This window comes from Tasmannia lanceolata, unplaced genomic scaffold, assembly GCF_043159265.1.
Source record: "Tasmannia lanceolata isolate RefF3 unplaced genomic scaffold, GAP_Taslan_0.1 ptg000016l, whole genome shotgun sequence".
Lineage (NCBI taxonomy): Eukaryota > Viridiplantae > Streptophyta > Magnoliopsida > Canellales > Winteraceae > Tasmannia > Tasmannia lanceolata.
Genome location: NW_027518693.1, coordinates 12672979 through 12687030, shown reverse-complemented (window position 1 = coordinate 12687030; position 14052 = coordinate 12672979). Strand labels below are relative to the sequence as shown.

Below are 14052 nucleotides of genomic sequence, written 5' to 3'. Positions count from 1 at the left end.
CATTAATCATCAATCATACAAATGAACATATAACAAGTAAACAATAACAACGTACTAATCACTCTGAATACACAGAGACTTACAAAGCAACTGAAATCAAAATAATTGAAGTAAATCACCCCACACAAATGAAATAAAAAAGTGGAATAATTTGCAAGGCCCCATTCCCTGTAAAGAAAGCTAGTTCCATGCAAATGTTGGAGGCACATAAAGAGATTGCCACCATGTAGAATTTAGGTTGAAGGGGGTGGTGCAAGTGGTGCAAGGATAGGGATGGGTGGAATTTTCAGTGTAGGAATGGAAGGGATTGAAATTGTGGGAATGGAAGGGATTGTAGTTGGAATGGATGGCATTGGAGGGATTGTTGTGGGAATGGAGGGGATTGTGGGCAGTGGGTTAGAAGGCAATGGTGGCAAGGTGAGCTGAGGGAGTGTAGGAATGGTTGGTGTGGTGGGGATTGTAGGCAGTGGGGGCAATTGGGTAGTAGGCATTGGTGGCAAAGTAGGCTTAGGAAGTGTTGGCACCGTCGGTAGTGGTGGCAACTGAGTCGAAGGCAACGGTGGCAATGTGGGCATCGGCAGAGTCGGAATTGTCGGAACAGTGGGTGTAGTCTGTAGCAGATGGCGAGCCGCAAGGCTTAAATCTATGCTTGAAAATGCCGCCGCAAGGAGCAAAGTGAAGAGGAAGCAAGAAGAGTTAGAAGCCATGGTTAGCTTAGTAGCAGCAAGTACACTTCTAAGAAAATCTGAACAAATGGAGAATGGTGTGGAGGAGCAAGCCTAGTGTTGAATACTTATAGGAGAGAGTTTGAAGAGATTATACAGTGCTTGGGTTCATGTGTGGTTGGGGGAGATGAAGAAGGTTGGAGTTTTTCTTTCTTGTTAGTTTACCTTCCCATCCATCTTAAACTATAAATGTTAAAGAAAGCTGTTGTTTACTAAATTCGTTGAAAAACTAATCCAAATACACACACGCAACCTTTTGATTTTGTAGCTCAGAGTCTTAAAACACAGATTACATTTAAAGTCTACAAAGGGACACGCATCATCTTTACTCTTTTTAGCCATGTAGGCCCCAGTATATCAAGTGGTTGCATTTGTGATTATTTGAGCCATTGATTTGGTTAATCTCACTGACATATAAGCGTAAGAGGGCTGGTAGCAAAACAGGATTTCGTTTCGAAGATGAAGGCGAAATCCCACGTTGTGACACATGCACAAAAGACAAGGAAGTGAGCTCGTATCCCCACAAAATGAAAAAAAAGCTGTGGAATTGACCAAATCGTCGGTCAATTCCATGTTCGACTTTATTTTCCAAACGAAGTCCCGTCTTGGCAGTGTTTTCCTAAGCGTAATTAGAAAGGTTACACATTAGGATGGTTCAGTTTTCCTCTTTTCTTTGTACTCTATTGATACCATAATCACCTTCGTCGTTGTCTTTTCTTTCTACTAGAATTTCACCATTTCAATAAAAAAAAGGAGTTGAAGGCTTTTAGACAGGATTCAAAAATTGCAGATGATGTCAAATTAGAGGAGATGACAATGGAAGATGGTGGAGAAGTTTTAGAGCTCTGTTATCAATGCAGATGTAGTGATTATTTTTCTGTCAATTCGACAGAGCTGGGGGAGATGGGATTTTCGTCGGAAGGGCATTGAAGAAGGGAATTAGACAATCAATGTGGCGCCGGAATCTGTTGTTCTTCCTTGTGCCTCTTGTTGTTCTCTATAAAAGTGTTTGATTCTCTCAAGGTTTTAAATTTCGGTTTTGGATGTAATTTCGGGGGTTAACGAAACCGAAATTTTAGCCGAAGTCCCGAAATTTCGGTAAAGGCTGAAGAAATGGCGTTTTTTGGGCCGAAATTTCGGTAATTTCGGCTGAAATTCGGTGAAGGATTAAAAAAATTAATATTTTATTCAAAATTTTACTGAAATTTGATATTTTGACTGAAATTTGGTAAATTTCGGTTTTGGAACGTTTCAATTTCGTTCCTCACTGAAATCCGAACTATCGGATTTCGGCCGAAATTTAAAACCTTGGATTCTCTACATAGATTCTTGACTATTTTTGTTTTCGAGTGTTTCGAGAGAGCATTTGTGTACTCCGGGGCCGTTTGGATACGCGGATTTTAGAATCTAGGTTTTAGTTTGAAAACAGTGTAAAAGAGGATTCATGATCATGCTGCTGTATGTTGTACTGACAGCGTTTCTTGGATTTTAAGTAAGAAATTCAGGTTTTAGAAATCTCTCCCGCTCTGAGATTTCTAAAACCTGGAAACATGGGATGATCTGCTACTCTTGCTTATGAAAAGAAGGACAAGAAATCAGAAAACGACGGCTGGTCCGCTTCTTCTCTTATCTCTCATCTACGAGGCCGTTTGGATATGCGGATTTTAGAATCCAGGTTTTAAGTTTGAAAACAGTGTAAAAGATGGTTCACAATCAAGCTGTTGTATGCTGTCCTGGCAGCGTTTCTTGGATTTTAAGTAAGAAAACCAGGTTTTAGGAATATCAGGATGGAGGAGAGGTTCCTAAAAGCTGACTTTCTTACTTAAAATCCAAGAAACGTTTTCAAGACAGCATACAACAGCTTGGTCATGAACCATCTTTTACACTGTTTTCAAATCTAAAAACCTGGATTCTAAAATCCGCGTATCCAAACGGCCCTTACAAATTTGAAGAAATCCAGGATTCTAAAATCCGCGTATCAAAACGGCCCCTTAGTGTATGCTTGGACGATATGGATGGATCACCCCAAAGGATCAGTCAATTGTTCAACCGAATGCATGAGCCCTTGGTTACATGCTTGTGGGATAGCATTCGTGTGAGATAACATTCGCGTGTGCGTGGGATTCACATGGGAACTTACATTTAGGTTGAGTTAATATATTAATATTAGTTGAGTTGCAATGTTAATATTAGCTAGGTAGTTTATATTAACTGCATGCTTGCATCAGTATTATTCCCCATTGTTTTTAGAAAGTCTTTTTAGGAGAAAGTTTAATGATATTCCATTATTTAGCAAGTCTCTTTCATAGGGAGTATCTTTCATGACTAGTTGTTGTGTCAAATTACAACTGCACACAACTACAAGTTTTCCTTTTATGGGATTGAACCTCTAGCTCAAAGGTCAAGGCTTTGTTCTTCTAACTAGAGGTCGGGGTTTCAATTCAAGCTTACCTACCAAAGGTTCAATCCAAGCTTACCTACCAAAAAAAAAAGGTTTTCTTTTTAGATTAGGACTTGTTTTTTTATTGTTTTTTTTTACCTCTATTGTTTCTTATTTCTCTTTTGGTTTTTAGACTATATAATTGTAAGGACGTGAAAATGATGAGGATATTTTATTTGAATAAGCTTGATTTGGAGAAGAATATTGAAGGAGAGAGTTCCTTACAAAAAATTTAGAAGAGTAATGTTAGGGAAACCAGTTTTACAACAGGAGACCGAACAAATGGGTTGTTGCCACCCGATCTAGAGTGACGTAAAACTGGTTCTTGGTTTAGGAAAATAACAAAAAGGTTATGTTTTTGCACACATGGCACATTTTCATTGTTGGGTTATCCCATCTGTCCTACTCTCGGTTACCATATCATTTTCCAGTTTTAGAATTTTATCGGGAACATGAAGTTGGGTTTCTTTCTTTAAACCTCCACAATTTGTTTACTCCCATAGTGTGATCTCCATTATTGCTTGTGCTATTGTTTAACTTCGTTCCTACTCCACTTCCACTGCATTCATGTGATATAACATTTGCATGCGCATAGGACCTTGAATTTATACTGAGTTGCTACATTAATATTAGTTGATTTGCTATATTAATTTAATTAGGCAGTTCATATAGTTGCATGCTCGCATTAGTATTATGATTTTTCGCTAATTAATTACAAAAAAGTCGGTAAACGGACCAAAGAAGGTGATTTTAGAAAATATTTACCTATTAGGGTTGCCATATATTTCAAAAGATGAATATCCCTTTTTATACACTTAAAGTTTTATCGCATTTCATTTGTCTCTTTCAATCTCTTTCTTTTTCTTTCCTCTCTGTGATTTTCTCCTCCGATGGTTATTTTTTCTCTCTGCTCGTCGCATTCTTCACGTCCTAGTCATTGCGTCTCCGTCCTCGCCCTTTGAAACTATCTGTTGGCAGAATGTGAGTTGCCGCCCTCTTCTCCAACTTTCCATTGGAGCAGTGAGCTCCCACCCTCCATTTGACGATGTGATAATGCAAGTGTACGACACTAAGTGGGGTTCGATGCAAAAGCAAAGATCCCACATTGGATAGATGAATTGATGTGGATGGGCTTATAAGGGTTTGGGCTCTCTCCCCTTAACGGCTAACTTTTGAGGGTGAGTTCTACGTGGGTACCAACAAGTGGTATCAAAGCTGGGGCGTGGCAACCACGGTATGACCTCGAGGACTGTTAAAATTCCCTCGGGGAAGATCTCGGTAACCCCGGTGTGCCTCCGAGGACGGTGAAATTCCCTCGGAGAAGATCTCGTAGTTCCCACGATGCCCCCCGAGGAGGGGCGAGATTTTCCACATTACTTCTGCATGGAGGGGGAGATTGTTGGGGGTTCCACACGAAAGCAAAGATCCCATTTTGTATAGATGAATGGATGTGAATGGTCTTATAAGGGTTTAGCCGTTTAGGCGCCCTCCCCTTAACAGCTAGCTTTTGAGGGTGAGTTCTGCCCGGGACAGCATAAACGAAGCAAATGAAACAAATGCAATGGAGAAAATATTGAAGGGACTATACACTTAGAAAAAGTATAGGTCGGATGTAAATTGGCAAATTTTTTTCAGAAAATAGAGTAAATCAGAAAAAAATCATAGAAATTGGCAAAAAGGATTAAAAATAAAATTTGATATAAATTTTAGCAAAACTAATAAAAAATATTGGTTTGAATCGTCAAAGATTTAAATAAAAAAATAAGATAAATAGATAAACAATCAATTTAAATCAGAAATCTGACATAAATCTGCACAAATAAGGTTGAATCATCAAAATTTGGATTTAAAATGATAACAAGTTGGCTTAAATATGAAAATGTTGGATTTTCATCCATATTAATGAGAAAAATAGCTTATAGAATTGTAAGTTGTTAGTTAGTTGGGTATCAAGATAAATCAAAGAGTTATCGATTTTACTCTTCGCCCTATTGGTGATAGTTCTTGAGGAAGAGCGAGTCGTGATTCTCACACCTGTTTTTCTATTTTATTTTATTTTATTTTTTTTCATTTCTTTCAGGGGAATCAAAATAAGAATAAAAAAAATGATGAGGATTCTTAATTCCTAATTCCTAATTCCTAAAGGCGAGGGGTGGCCCGGGGAAGAAAAGGGGTGGATATATCATTTCACTTTTAATAAGGAAAATGGTGATAAAAGGGCCCACTGCTATGTTTATGGTGAGTAGGTCCAGTCGGTTTAGAAAATATATCTTTTAAGACGGGCATCTGTTTTATTAAAAATAACCAACTATATACTGCATGCATGGATCCGCTGCCACGTGTAGGGTCCTTGATTATTGTGTTTCATCACAAGTCTGGTTAGGCAATCTCGTAAGTAACTTTTTATGAACGCGAAATCTAGTATTTTCAAAAAAGTGGACCCACTTAATAGGGTTGGCCCTACATAAATAGACTCTACCCCATAGACCATCTCCAGAAGATGAACCTAACCCCTTCTACAGGGTTTTCTATAATGTGCAGTCCCTCTATAGATCGGAGGGTTGGAATCATCCGATGGTGATGATCTATGGGGTACAACTTAACCTATTTACGATGTGGGCCTACAAATGGACAGTTTGGATTATCCTACGAAGTGGGTCCCACTGTACCTTTTAAAAACTACTGGACCTCACACGCATGTAATTTCTTAACCTATTTCCTTGGCAGGAACCACTTTTAAAAAAAAGAAAAAAATTATTGGCAAGGAAGAATATTACTGTTAAGATTTGACAGATCATAAATAGGGAAGTATGACGTTTGGATTTAGTTTGGTTAGATTAGGCTAGTAAGCTAGATTAGGCGAGTAGTTTAGATTATGTTTATCTTTGCCTAATCTTATTTTTATCCTTTCATCTTTATCTCTGCATGTTTATCTGTAAATGCTTATTTAAGCATGACATCCAGAAATTAGTCAAATTCATTAAATTTAACATGGCAAATCCCTGGGTTCAAACCTCCTTGATAGCAAAATTCACAGGCCAAACACAAAAAAAGGAGCCACATATGCCACGTGTAGGCCAACCCTAAAAAGAGGGGCCACACGTGAGGGGGAGAGTTAAAGTATAAACGATTAAATAACGCCAGCTCAATAGCTTAAACTTTTGGATTAACTGATAGTTTTCATTTTTTGGGTTGGATCAGGAAAGTAGATTGGATTAGGATTATCTTTATCTCTTGCTTTATTTATCTGTAAGTGCTTTATTTAAGCTTAATTGTAATTAACTGAGACTAAAAGAAAATCTTCCGAAATTAACAATTACTAAAAATCAGGTATGCTAAATTGAGGGGTGCCTTTGCAAAAATGGAGTGAAAGGGCGCCCCCATTGACTGAATGTGCATTTATTAATAACTATAATAAATGCACAATGGTGACATTCATCCAATGGGGAGAAAGAAGACCAAAAAAGAGATGTTTAAGTCCTTGGTCTTTGCTCCGTGACATTGAGGGTAGGGCGGCAACCCGGGTCGGACTTTGAAGAACCCAACCCTACCAGAGAAATATCTCGGGTCGGGTTGAGTTTTTTACGTTGACGCAATTTTTTAAGGAAAACTCTTGTTTGGCAAGGCAACTCAACTCGTAGAAGTAGAAAAACTCAAGCATGACAAACTCTGTAGTGCATTAACTAATAACTAGTCCAAAGAGAATAAATTGATGCATTAACTATTTAGTGCATTAACAAAAGATGGAAAGAATAAAACTATTTAGTGCATTAACTATTTAGTTGAAACTTGAAACCCTAGAGCTGAAGGAGGGAATGAACAAAAGATGGAAAGAGTCCTTGTGATTGCGTGCATGCGTGAGTTTTACTTTTAAATTTTCACTTTTAAAGTAACAAATTTTTAGGAAAAAAAAAAATACATACCATAACTTAAGTAACTCGGGTGGGGTCGAGTTGGGCCCCTTCAAACCTGGCTCGACCTGAAATTCATGCGGGCTTTTGGATCGTAAACCCAGCTCGACCCGAAACCCGAGAAACATGAACCTAACCCAAGCTATTTTCGGGTCGGGTCGATGCGGGTCGGGTAAAACCCGACCCAAGTTGCAGCCCTAATTGAGGGCATCTAGACTTCCACATCACAATAAGGTAGAGGTCCAAAACGCCTGCAGTATTTGGACCTTTCGTATTTAAATACTTTGAATTGTAAGTCATTCTTTATTTACCCGACCCAAGTTGCAGCCCTAATTGAGGGCATCTAGACTTCCACATCACAATAAGGTAGAGGTCCAAAACGCCTGCAGTATTTGAACCTTTCGTATTTAAATACTTTAAATTGTAAGTCGATTTCAATCTTCCATGACCCATATTCTAAAACATTTCATTTATTCTCCACCCCTGCTATTACTAGTTACACCCTTATTCTTCTTTTATTATTTAAAGCTTTCTTATTGGCATTTACAGCAATTCTACTTCATTAAAATCCAAAGAGAAAAGATTAGGGGACTCTATAGATTCTACCATAATTGATCATTTTTTGCAATTTATATATGAGAGTTAATGAGATGTCTGTGTATGTGCAGACCTTGCATTTACAACTAATCTTCTCAAGAGAGAAAGCGGATGTATCTATCAAACAAGGGGGTGTGTACTGAAATCATATGTTACAACATATTAAATTTACCTAGAATATTATATAAGAAAGAAAACCATAGCCCACAACCTAAACCTTCTTTCTCTTCTCTTTCTCCCTTCTCCGCCATGGATTCAGCCATCGAGCTTGTCAATGACTTTGCTCCATTTGTTCGCGAGTACAAAGATGGACGCATAGAGCGCCTTATGGGCACAGAGATAGTCCCCCCATCCGTCGATCCGGAAACCGGCGTTACATCCAAAGATGTCGTCCTTGTGCCGGAGTCAGGCCTCTCGGCGCGTCTCTATCTTCCCAAACTAAAGGGTACAGCTCCTGAGAAGCTTCCTATTCTTGTTTACTATCATGGCGGAGGCTTTGTTATTGAATCCGCATTTTCCCCCACTTATCACCCTTATCTCAATTCTCTAGTCTCCCTGGCCAACGTTGTGGCCATCTCGGTAGACTATAGACGGGCGCCGGAGCACCCGCTCCCTACTGCCCACGATGACTCATGGGCCGCCCTTGAATGGGTGGCCTCCCATTCTGAGGGCAGTGGGCCTGAGCCCTGGCTGAGTCACCATGGTGACTTCAACCGAGTTTTAGTGGCAGGAGATAGTGCCGGAGGCAACATCGCCCACCACATGGCCATGCGTGCTGGACCTACAGGATTAGGGCACGGTGTGAGATTTTCTGGGACAATTTTGGTACATCCTTTCTTTTGGGGCTCTGAGGCATGTGGGCCCAAGGAGGCCGATCCGATGATGATGGCATGGGTGGGCCGCATGTGGAACTATGTGTATCCTTCTATGGTGGGGTCCGATGATCCGCTGATTAACCCGTCTGGAACCGGGGCACCTAGCCTTTCGGGGCTTGGGTGCACTCGGGTGCTGGTTTTTGTGGCCGAGAATGACTGGTTGAACGATCGGGGGCGGCTTTATTATAAGGCGTTGGGATCGAGCGGCTGGGATGGAGAGGTGGAGATGGTGGAGACTCAAGGGGAGGGCCATGTCTTCCATCTATTGAACCCTACTTGTGAGAATGCTAAGGTGATGATGAAACGTTTCTCTTCTTTCATTAATCAACACTACGCTTGACAAGTGGTTATACCAAAAGTGAATTGTTTTATGCAATATGGTCTGTATTTAGGGAGGTACTTAAGGCTAGTCTATGCCATGCTCCAATTTGATAATGACAAAAATCCGGGGAAGCCAATGCGTTAGCAAAGTATACTATCAATTACAAAGGGCAATGGTTTGGATCCGTTCTCGGACGGGAAAAATCTAGAATATGAGATTTTTTGATAGAGAAACAGAAAATCCAAAGAAAAAGAAAAAGAAGGTGAAACGAGTCCGGAATATGAGATTTTGGATCGAGAGATATTTGGGTTTTGTGAGAAATTATATGGTGGACTAAGTGTATGCACGTGCAGCCCCAAAAGACAGTGGGACCCACATTTGTTTGGATGATCTAAAACGTTCATTCATTGGGCCATGGTGTACATATGGTGTGCCCAGAAAATCTTCTCAGTAGGGTGACCCTAGCCCTGGATCCGTGGCGGTTTTTATACTCTGTCGTTCATTTTAAACCTCCATGATTCGAAGGGTTAGGATCATCCTACGGAGAAGATTTTCTGGGCACACCCAATCTACATCACGGCCCAACAAATGAATGAATGGATTAGATCATCTAAACAATGTGGGCCCCACTGTTTTTCTTTTTTGGGGGGCTGCACCACTATATAGATAGTGCGACCTCCTTCCAATACAACGTAGTGGACCCTTCGCTTGATCCAATCCCTCCATTTTGTAGGCACTAAGTTGGATCTGTAATAGCCCAAAATATTACCCCAATTGAACAACCCTGTTTGATCATCAACAACATTCAAATAATCTTTCTTAAGCAACAGTCTAGATTTAACATCCAAATTTGATCCATCAGGATTGTAGGTGGATGATAGAATCGATCAAAAGTGGGGACCACATGACAGATTGGGAAGAGTCAATCACCCACCAATCAGTCATCCTCTTATCAGCATCTGATTGTATATTCGTCTGACAATATTTTCTATCCATTTATTTTCCAATCCTTTGGTAAGTCCATTGACAGCCCAAGAATGATTTCAAAATTTAAGAAATTAATAATAATCTGTAACTTTTGACACAAGGAAAAAATTTCAATTTTATATTTACCTATACATTCTTCAAAATTTAACTTAAGTAACTCGGATCGGGTCTGGTTGGGCCCCTTCAAACCCGGCTCAACCTTAGATTCATGCAGGCTTTTGGATTGTAAACCCGGCTCGACCTGAAATCCGAGAAACATGAACCCAACCCAAGCTATTTTCGGGTCGGATCGATGCAGGTTGGGTAAAACCCGACCCAAGTTGCCGCCCTAATTGAGGGCATCTAGACTTCCACATCACGATAAGTAGAAGTCCAAAACGCCTGCAATGTTTGGTACCTTTCGTATTTAAGTACTTTAAATGGTAAGTCAATCTTTATTTTTTTTCTCTTGGAACCTTAGTCGGTTTCAATCTTCCATGACCCATATTGTAAAACATTTCATTTATTCTCCACCCCTGCTATTACTAGTTACATCCTTATTCTTCTTTTATTATTTTAAGCTTTCTTATTGGCATTTACAGCAATTCTACTTCATTAAATCCAAAGAGAAAAGATTAAGGGACTCTATAGATTCTACCATAATTGATCATTTTTTGCAATTTATATATGAGAGTTAATGAGATGTCTGTGTACGTGCAGACCTTGCATTTACAACTAATCTTCTCAAGAGAGGAAGGATATGTATCTATCAAACAAGGGGGTGTGTACTGAAACCATATGTTACAACATATTAAATTTAGGGAGCTGATATTCCCCCTCCCCCGTGCGCGCGCGGACGGCTTCCTAACGTTAAACGTTAGGATCTAACGTATATGTCACTTTCCCACCATTTAACCGGTCTCTCTCTCTCTCTCTCTCTCTCTCCACACACCCAACAGAAACCGTTGGTGGAATGGTGGGCCATCTTTGAACAACATAGGTCCCGCCCATACCACACCATAGCATAATCCAAACCGTCCATTTGATGGGCCATAAACATAAATAGGTTGCATCCCAAAATATCATTTCCACAGGCTGATCCTAGCCCTCCGATCTAAATAGAAACTACATCTTATGCAACCTCTATAGATTGTAGGGTTGTGATCATCCTATGGAAATGATTTTTGGGGCACAACCTATTTACATTGTGGCCATCAAATGAATGGTTTGGATCATTCTATGGAGTTGGTCGTAAAGTAACATTAAGGCCCGTCCACAACATAGGATGATCCAAGCCGTCCATGGTTTGGATAATCATATGGAGTTGGTCGTACACTAACATTAAGGCCCAATCGTAGGCCCCACCGATATTTTTCAAATTGAAGCGTACCGTCCACAACATAGGATGATCCAAGCCGTCCATGGTTTGGATCATCCTATGGTGTGGTTGGTACCAATTTAGGCCCCACCTATATTTTTGAAAATGAACTGTACCATCCAGACCATAGGATGATCCGAGCCGTCCATTTGATGGGCCACAATGTAAATAGTTTGTGCCCCAAAAATAATTTCCGTAGGATGATCACAACCCCGCAATCTATAGAGGTTGCATAAGAAGTAGTTTCTATTTAGATCGGAGGGCTAGGATCAGCCTATGGAAATAATATTTTGGGACGGAACCTATTTAGGTTTATGGCCCATCAAATGGACGGTTTGGATTATCCTATGGTGTGGTATGGGCGGGGCCTAGGTTGTTCAAAGATGGGCCCACCATTCCACCAACGGTTTCTGTTGGGCCCACCAACTGTTCCTGTTGTGTGTCTGTTGTGTGTGTGTGAAGAGAGAGAGAGAGAGACGGGTCAAATGGTGGGAAAACGGTAGCCAGCCATCAAGCGGGGTGGGAAAATAGCCTACAAAGGGGGTTATATCAGCGCCCTAAATTTACCTAGAATACTATATAAGAAAGAAAACCATAGCCCACAACCTAAACCTTCTTTCTCTTCTCTTTCTCCCTTCTCCGCCATGGATTCAGCCATTGAGTTTGTCAATGACTTTGCTCCATTTGTTCGCGAGTAGAAAGATGGACGCATAGAGCGCCTTATGGGCACAGAGTCCCCCCATCCGTCAATCCGGAAACCGGCGTTACATCCAAAGATGTCGTCCTTGTGCCGGAGTCCGGCCTCTCGGCGCGTCTCTATCTTCCCAAACTTAAGGGTACAGCTCCTGAGAAGCTTCCTATTCTTGTTTACTATCATGGCGGAGGCTTTGTTATTGAATCCGCATTTTCCCCCACTTATCACCTTATCTAAATTCTCTAGTCTCCCTGGCCAACGTTGTGGCCATCTCGGTAGACTATAGACGGGCGCCGGAGCACCCGCTACCCACTGCCCACGATGACTCATGGGCCGCCCTTGAATGGGTGGCCTCCCATTCTGAGGGCAGTGGGCCTGAGCCCTGGTTGAGTCACCATGGTGACTTCAACCGAGTTTTAGTGGCAGGAGATAGTGCCGGAGGCAACATCGCCCACCACATGGCCATGCGTGCTGGACCTACAGGATTAGGGCACGGTGTGAGACTTTCTGGGACAATTTTGGTACATCCTTTCTTTTGGGGCTCTGAGGCATGTGGGCCCAAGGAGGCCGATCCGATGATGATGGCATGGGTGGACCGCATGTGGAACTATGTGTATCCTTCTATGGTGGGGTCCGATGATCCGCTGAGTAACCGGTCTGGAACCGGGGCACCTAGCCTTTTGGGGCTTGGGTGCACTCGGGTGCTGGTTTTTGTGGCCGAGAATGACTGGTTGAACGATCGGGGGCGGCTTTATTATAAGGCGTTGGGATCGAGCGGCTGGGATGGAGAGGTGGAGATGGTGGAGACTCAAGGGGAGGGCCATGTCTTCCATCTATTGAACCCTACGTGTGAGAATGCTAGGGTGATGATGAAACGTTTCTCTTCTTTCATTAATAAAGACTACGCTTGATAAGTGGTTATAGCCAAAAGTGATTAGTTTTATGCAATATGGTCTGTATTTAGGGAGGTACTAAAGGCTAGTCTATGCCATTCTCCCATTTGATAATGACAAAAATCCGGGGAAGCCAATGCGTTAGCAAATGATCCTATCAATTACAAAAGTTTAGAAATTTTGTAACTATGGTTGGAAGAAAAGGATTCATCACCTCCAAATATTCTCATATCATCTCATAGGGCCGCATTACTTCTTCAAATCAGAGGGTACAATCTTTAGTCCCTGTGGATCATGTGCCGTCGATCTGGAAGTCTCATCAATCCAAAGGATAGCATTATCCGATCAACTTATATTTTAGACCATAAAAAAACTTCCACATGGTGCACCAGTTAGAGAATAAAATCAAATCTTTGATTTGATTGTAGATTAGGCAACTAGCTTTGATTTGGCCAGCAATCAGGTTTAGATTAGGATTATCTTCTCAAATCTTGGCTTTATCCACTTTCAATGTTTATCTCATTGAGTGTTCTGTATAATCTCGTTTTGTCCTCCTCCTAAAAAAAAGCCTTTCTCAAAAACTTTGAATCCCATTTCTTCTGCGTCTTACAGAACTTAAAAAAAGTAAAAAAACGAAACTAAATCAGAGTTATGGCAAATCATCACATGCAATCTCTTGCCACCAAGGCCAAAGGTTATTTTTTTTTTAGAACAAACTTCGCTACGCAACGTTGTGCAGGAGGTTCCTGCGCAACGCATTAAAATAAACTAAAAGCAGGGGGTGTAGAAATATCAATTCCATACTCTGATATTTTCACACCCCATGTTTTATATCTCCACACCCCCTGTTTTCTCTTTATTTTAGGGCGTTGCGTAGGAACCTCCTGCGCAATAGCCAAGTTTTGTTCTTTTTTTTTACTTTGCAAGCAAAGCCGAAGCAGCCACCTGTACTCTATTTGATGCTCCTCTGGGCTGCAAAAAATAGCAATTTTTTACTTTCCCTATTTCTCGTCAGAGTGCTTCACTTCCTTTTTTTGGTTGCTCATCCCATCTCTTGATTTTGATAATGGCACATCCTTCCATCTTTACCCAAATGTCTTCTTTTTAGCTCTCTCTTCCTTTATCATAAGTGGAGTGCCTATCCCCGAAATTCATATTAGCACCCCCTGGATTTCAAAATCCCTCTCTTGAATCCACAAATCTTGTCATTTTTCTCACATAGGCTTGCGCAAAATGGTCCTAAATTTACTA

The 14052-nt window shown here is 40.9% G+C and overlaps 1 protein-coding gene and 1 pseudogene across 1 annotated transcript; both read left to right on the top strand.

Moving 5' to 3' along the window:
* The first annotated feature begins 7773 nt into the window (after positions 1 to 7773).
* On the top strand, positions 7774 to 9043 carry LOC143848593 (putative carboxylesterase 12). The gene has a single exon (XM_077357560.1). It carries the CDS (start codon positions 7785 to 7787, stop codon positions 8886 to 8888), a length of 1104 nt encoding a protein of 367 aa, XP_077213675.1. The 5' UTR covers positions 7774 to 7784; the 3' UTR covers positions 8889 to 9043.
* A 2815-nt stretch (positions 9044 to 11858) lies between these two features.
* LOC143849035 (putative carboxylesterase 13) lies at positions 11859 to 12823 on the top strand (annotated as a pseudogene).
* Positions 12824 to 14052: the final 1229 nt, after the last annotated feature.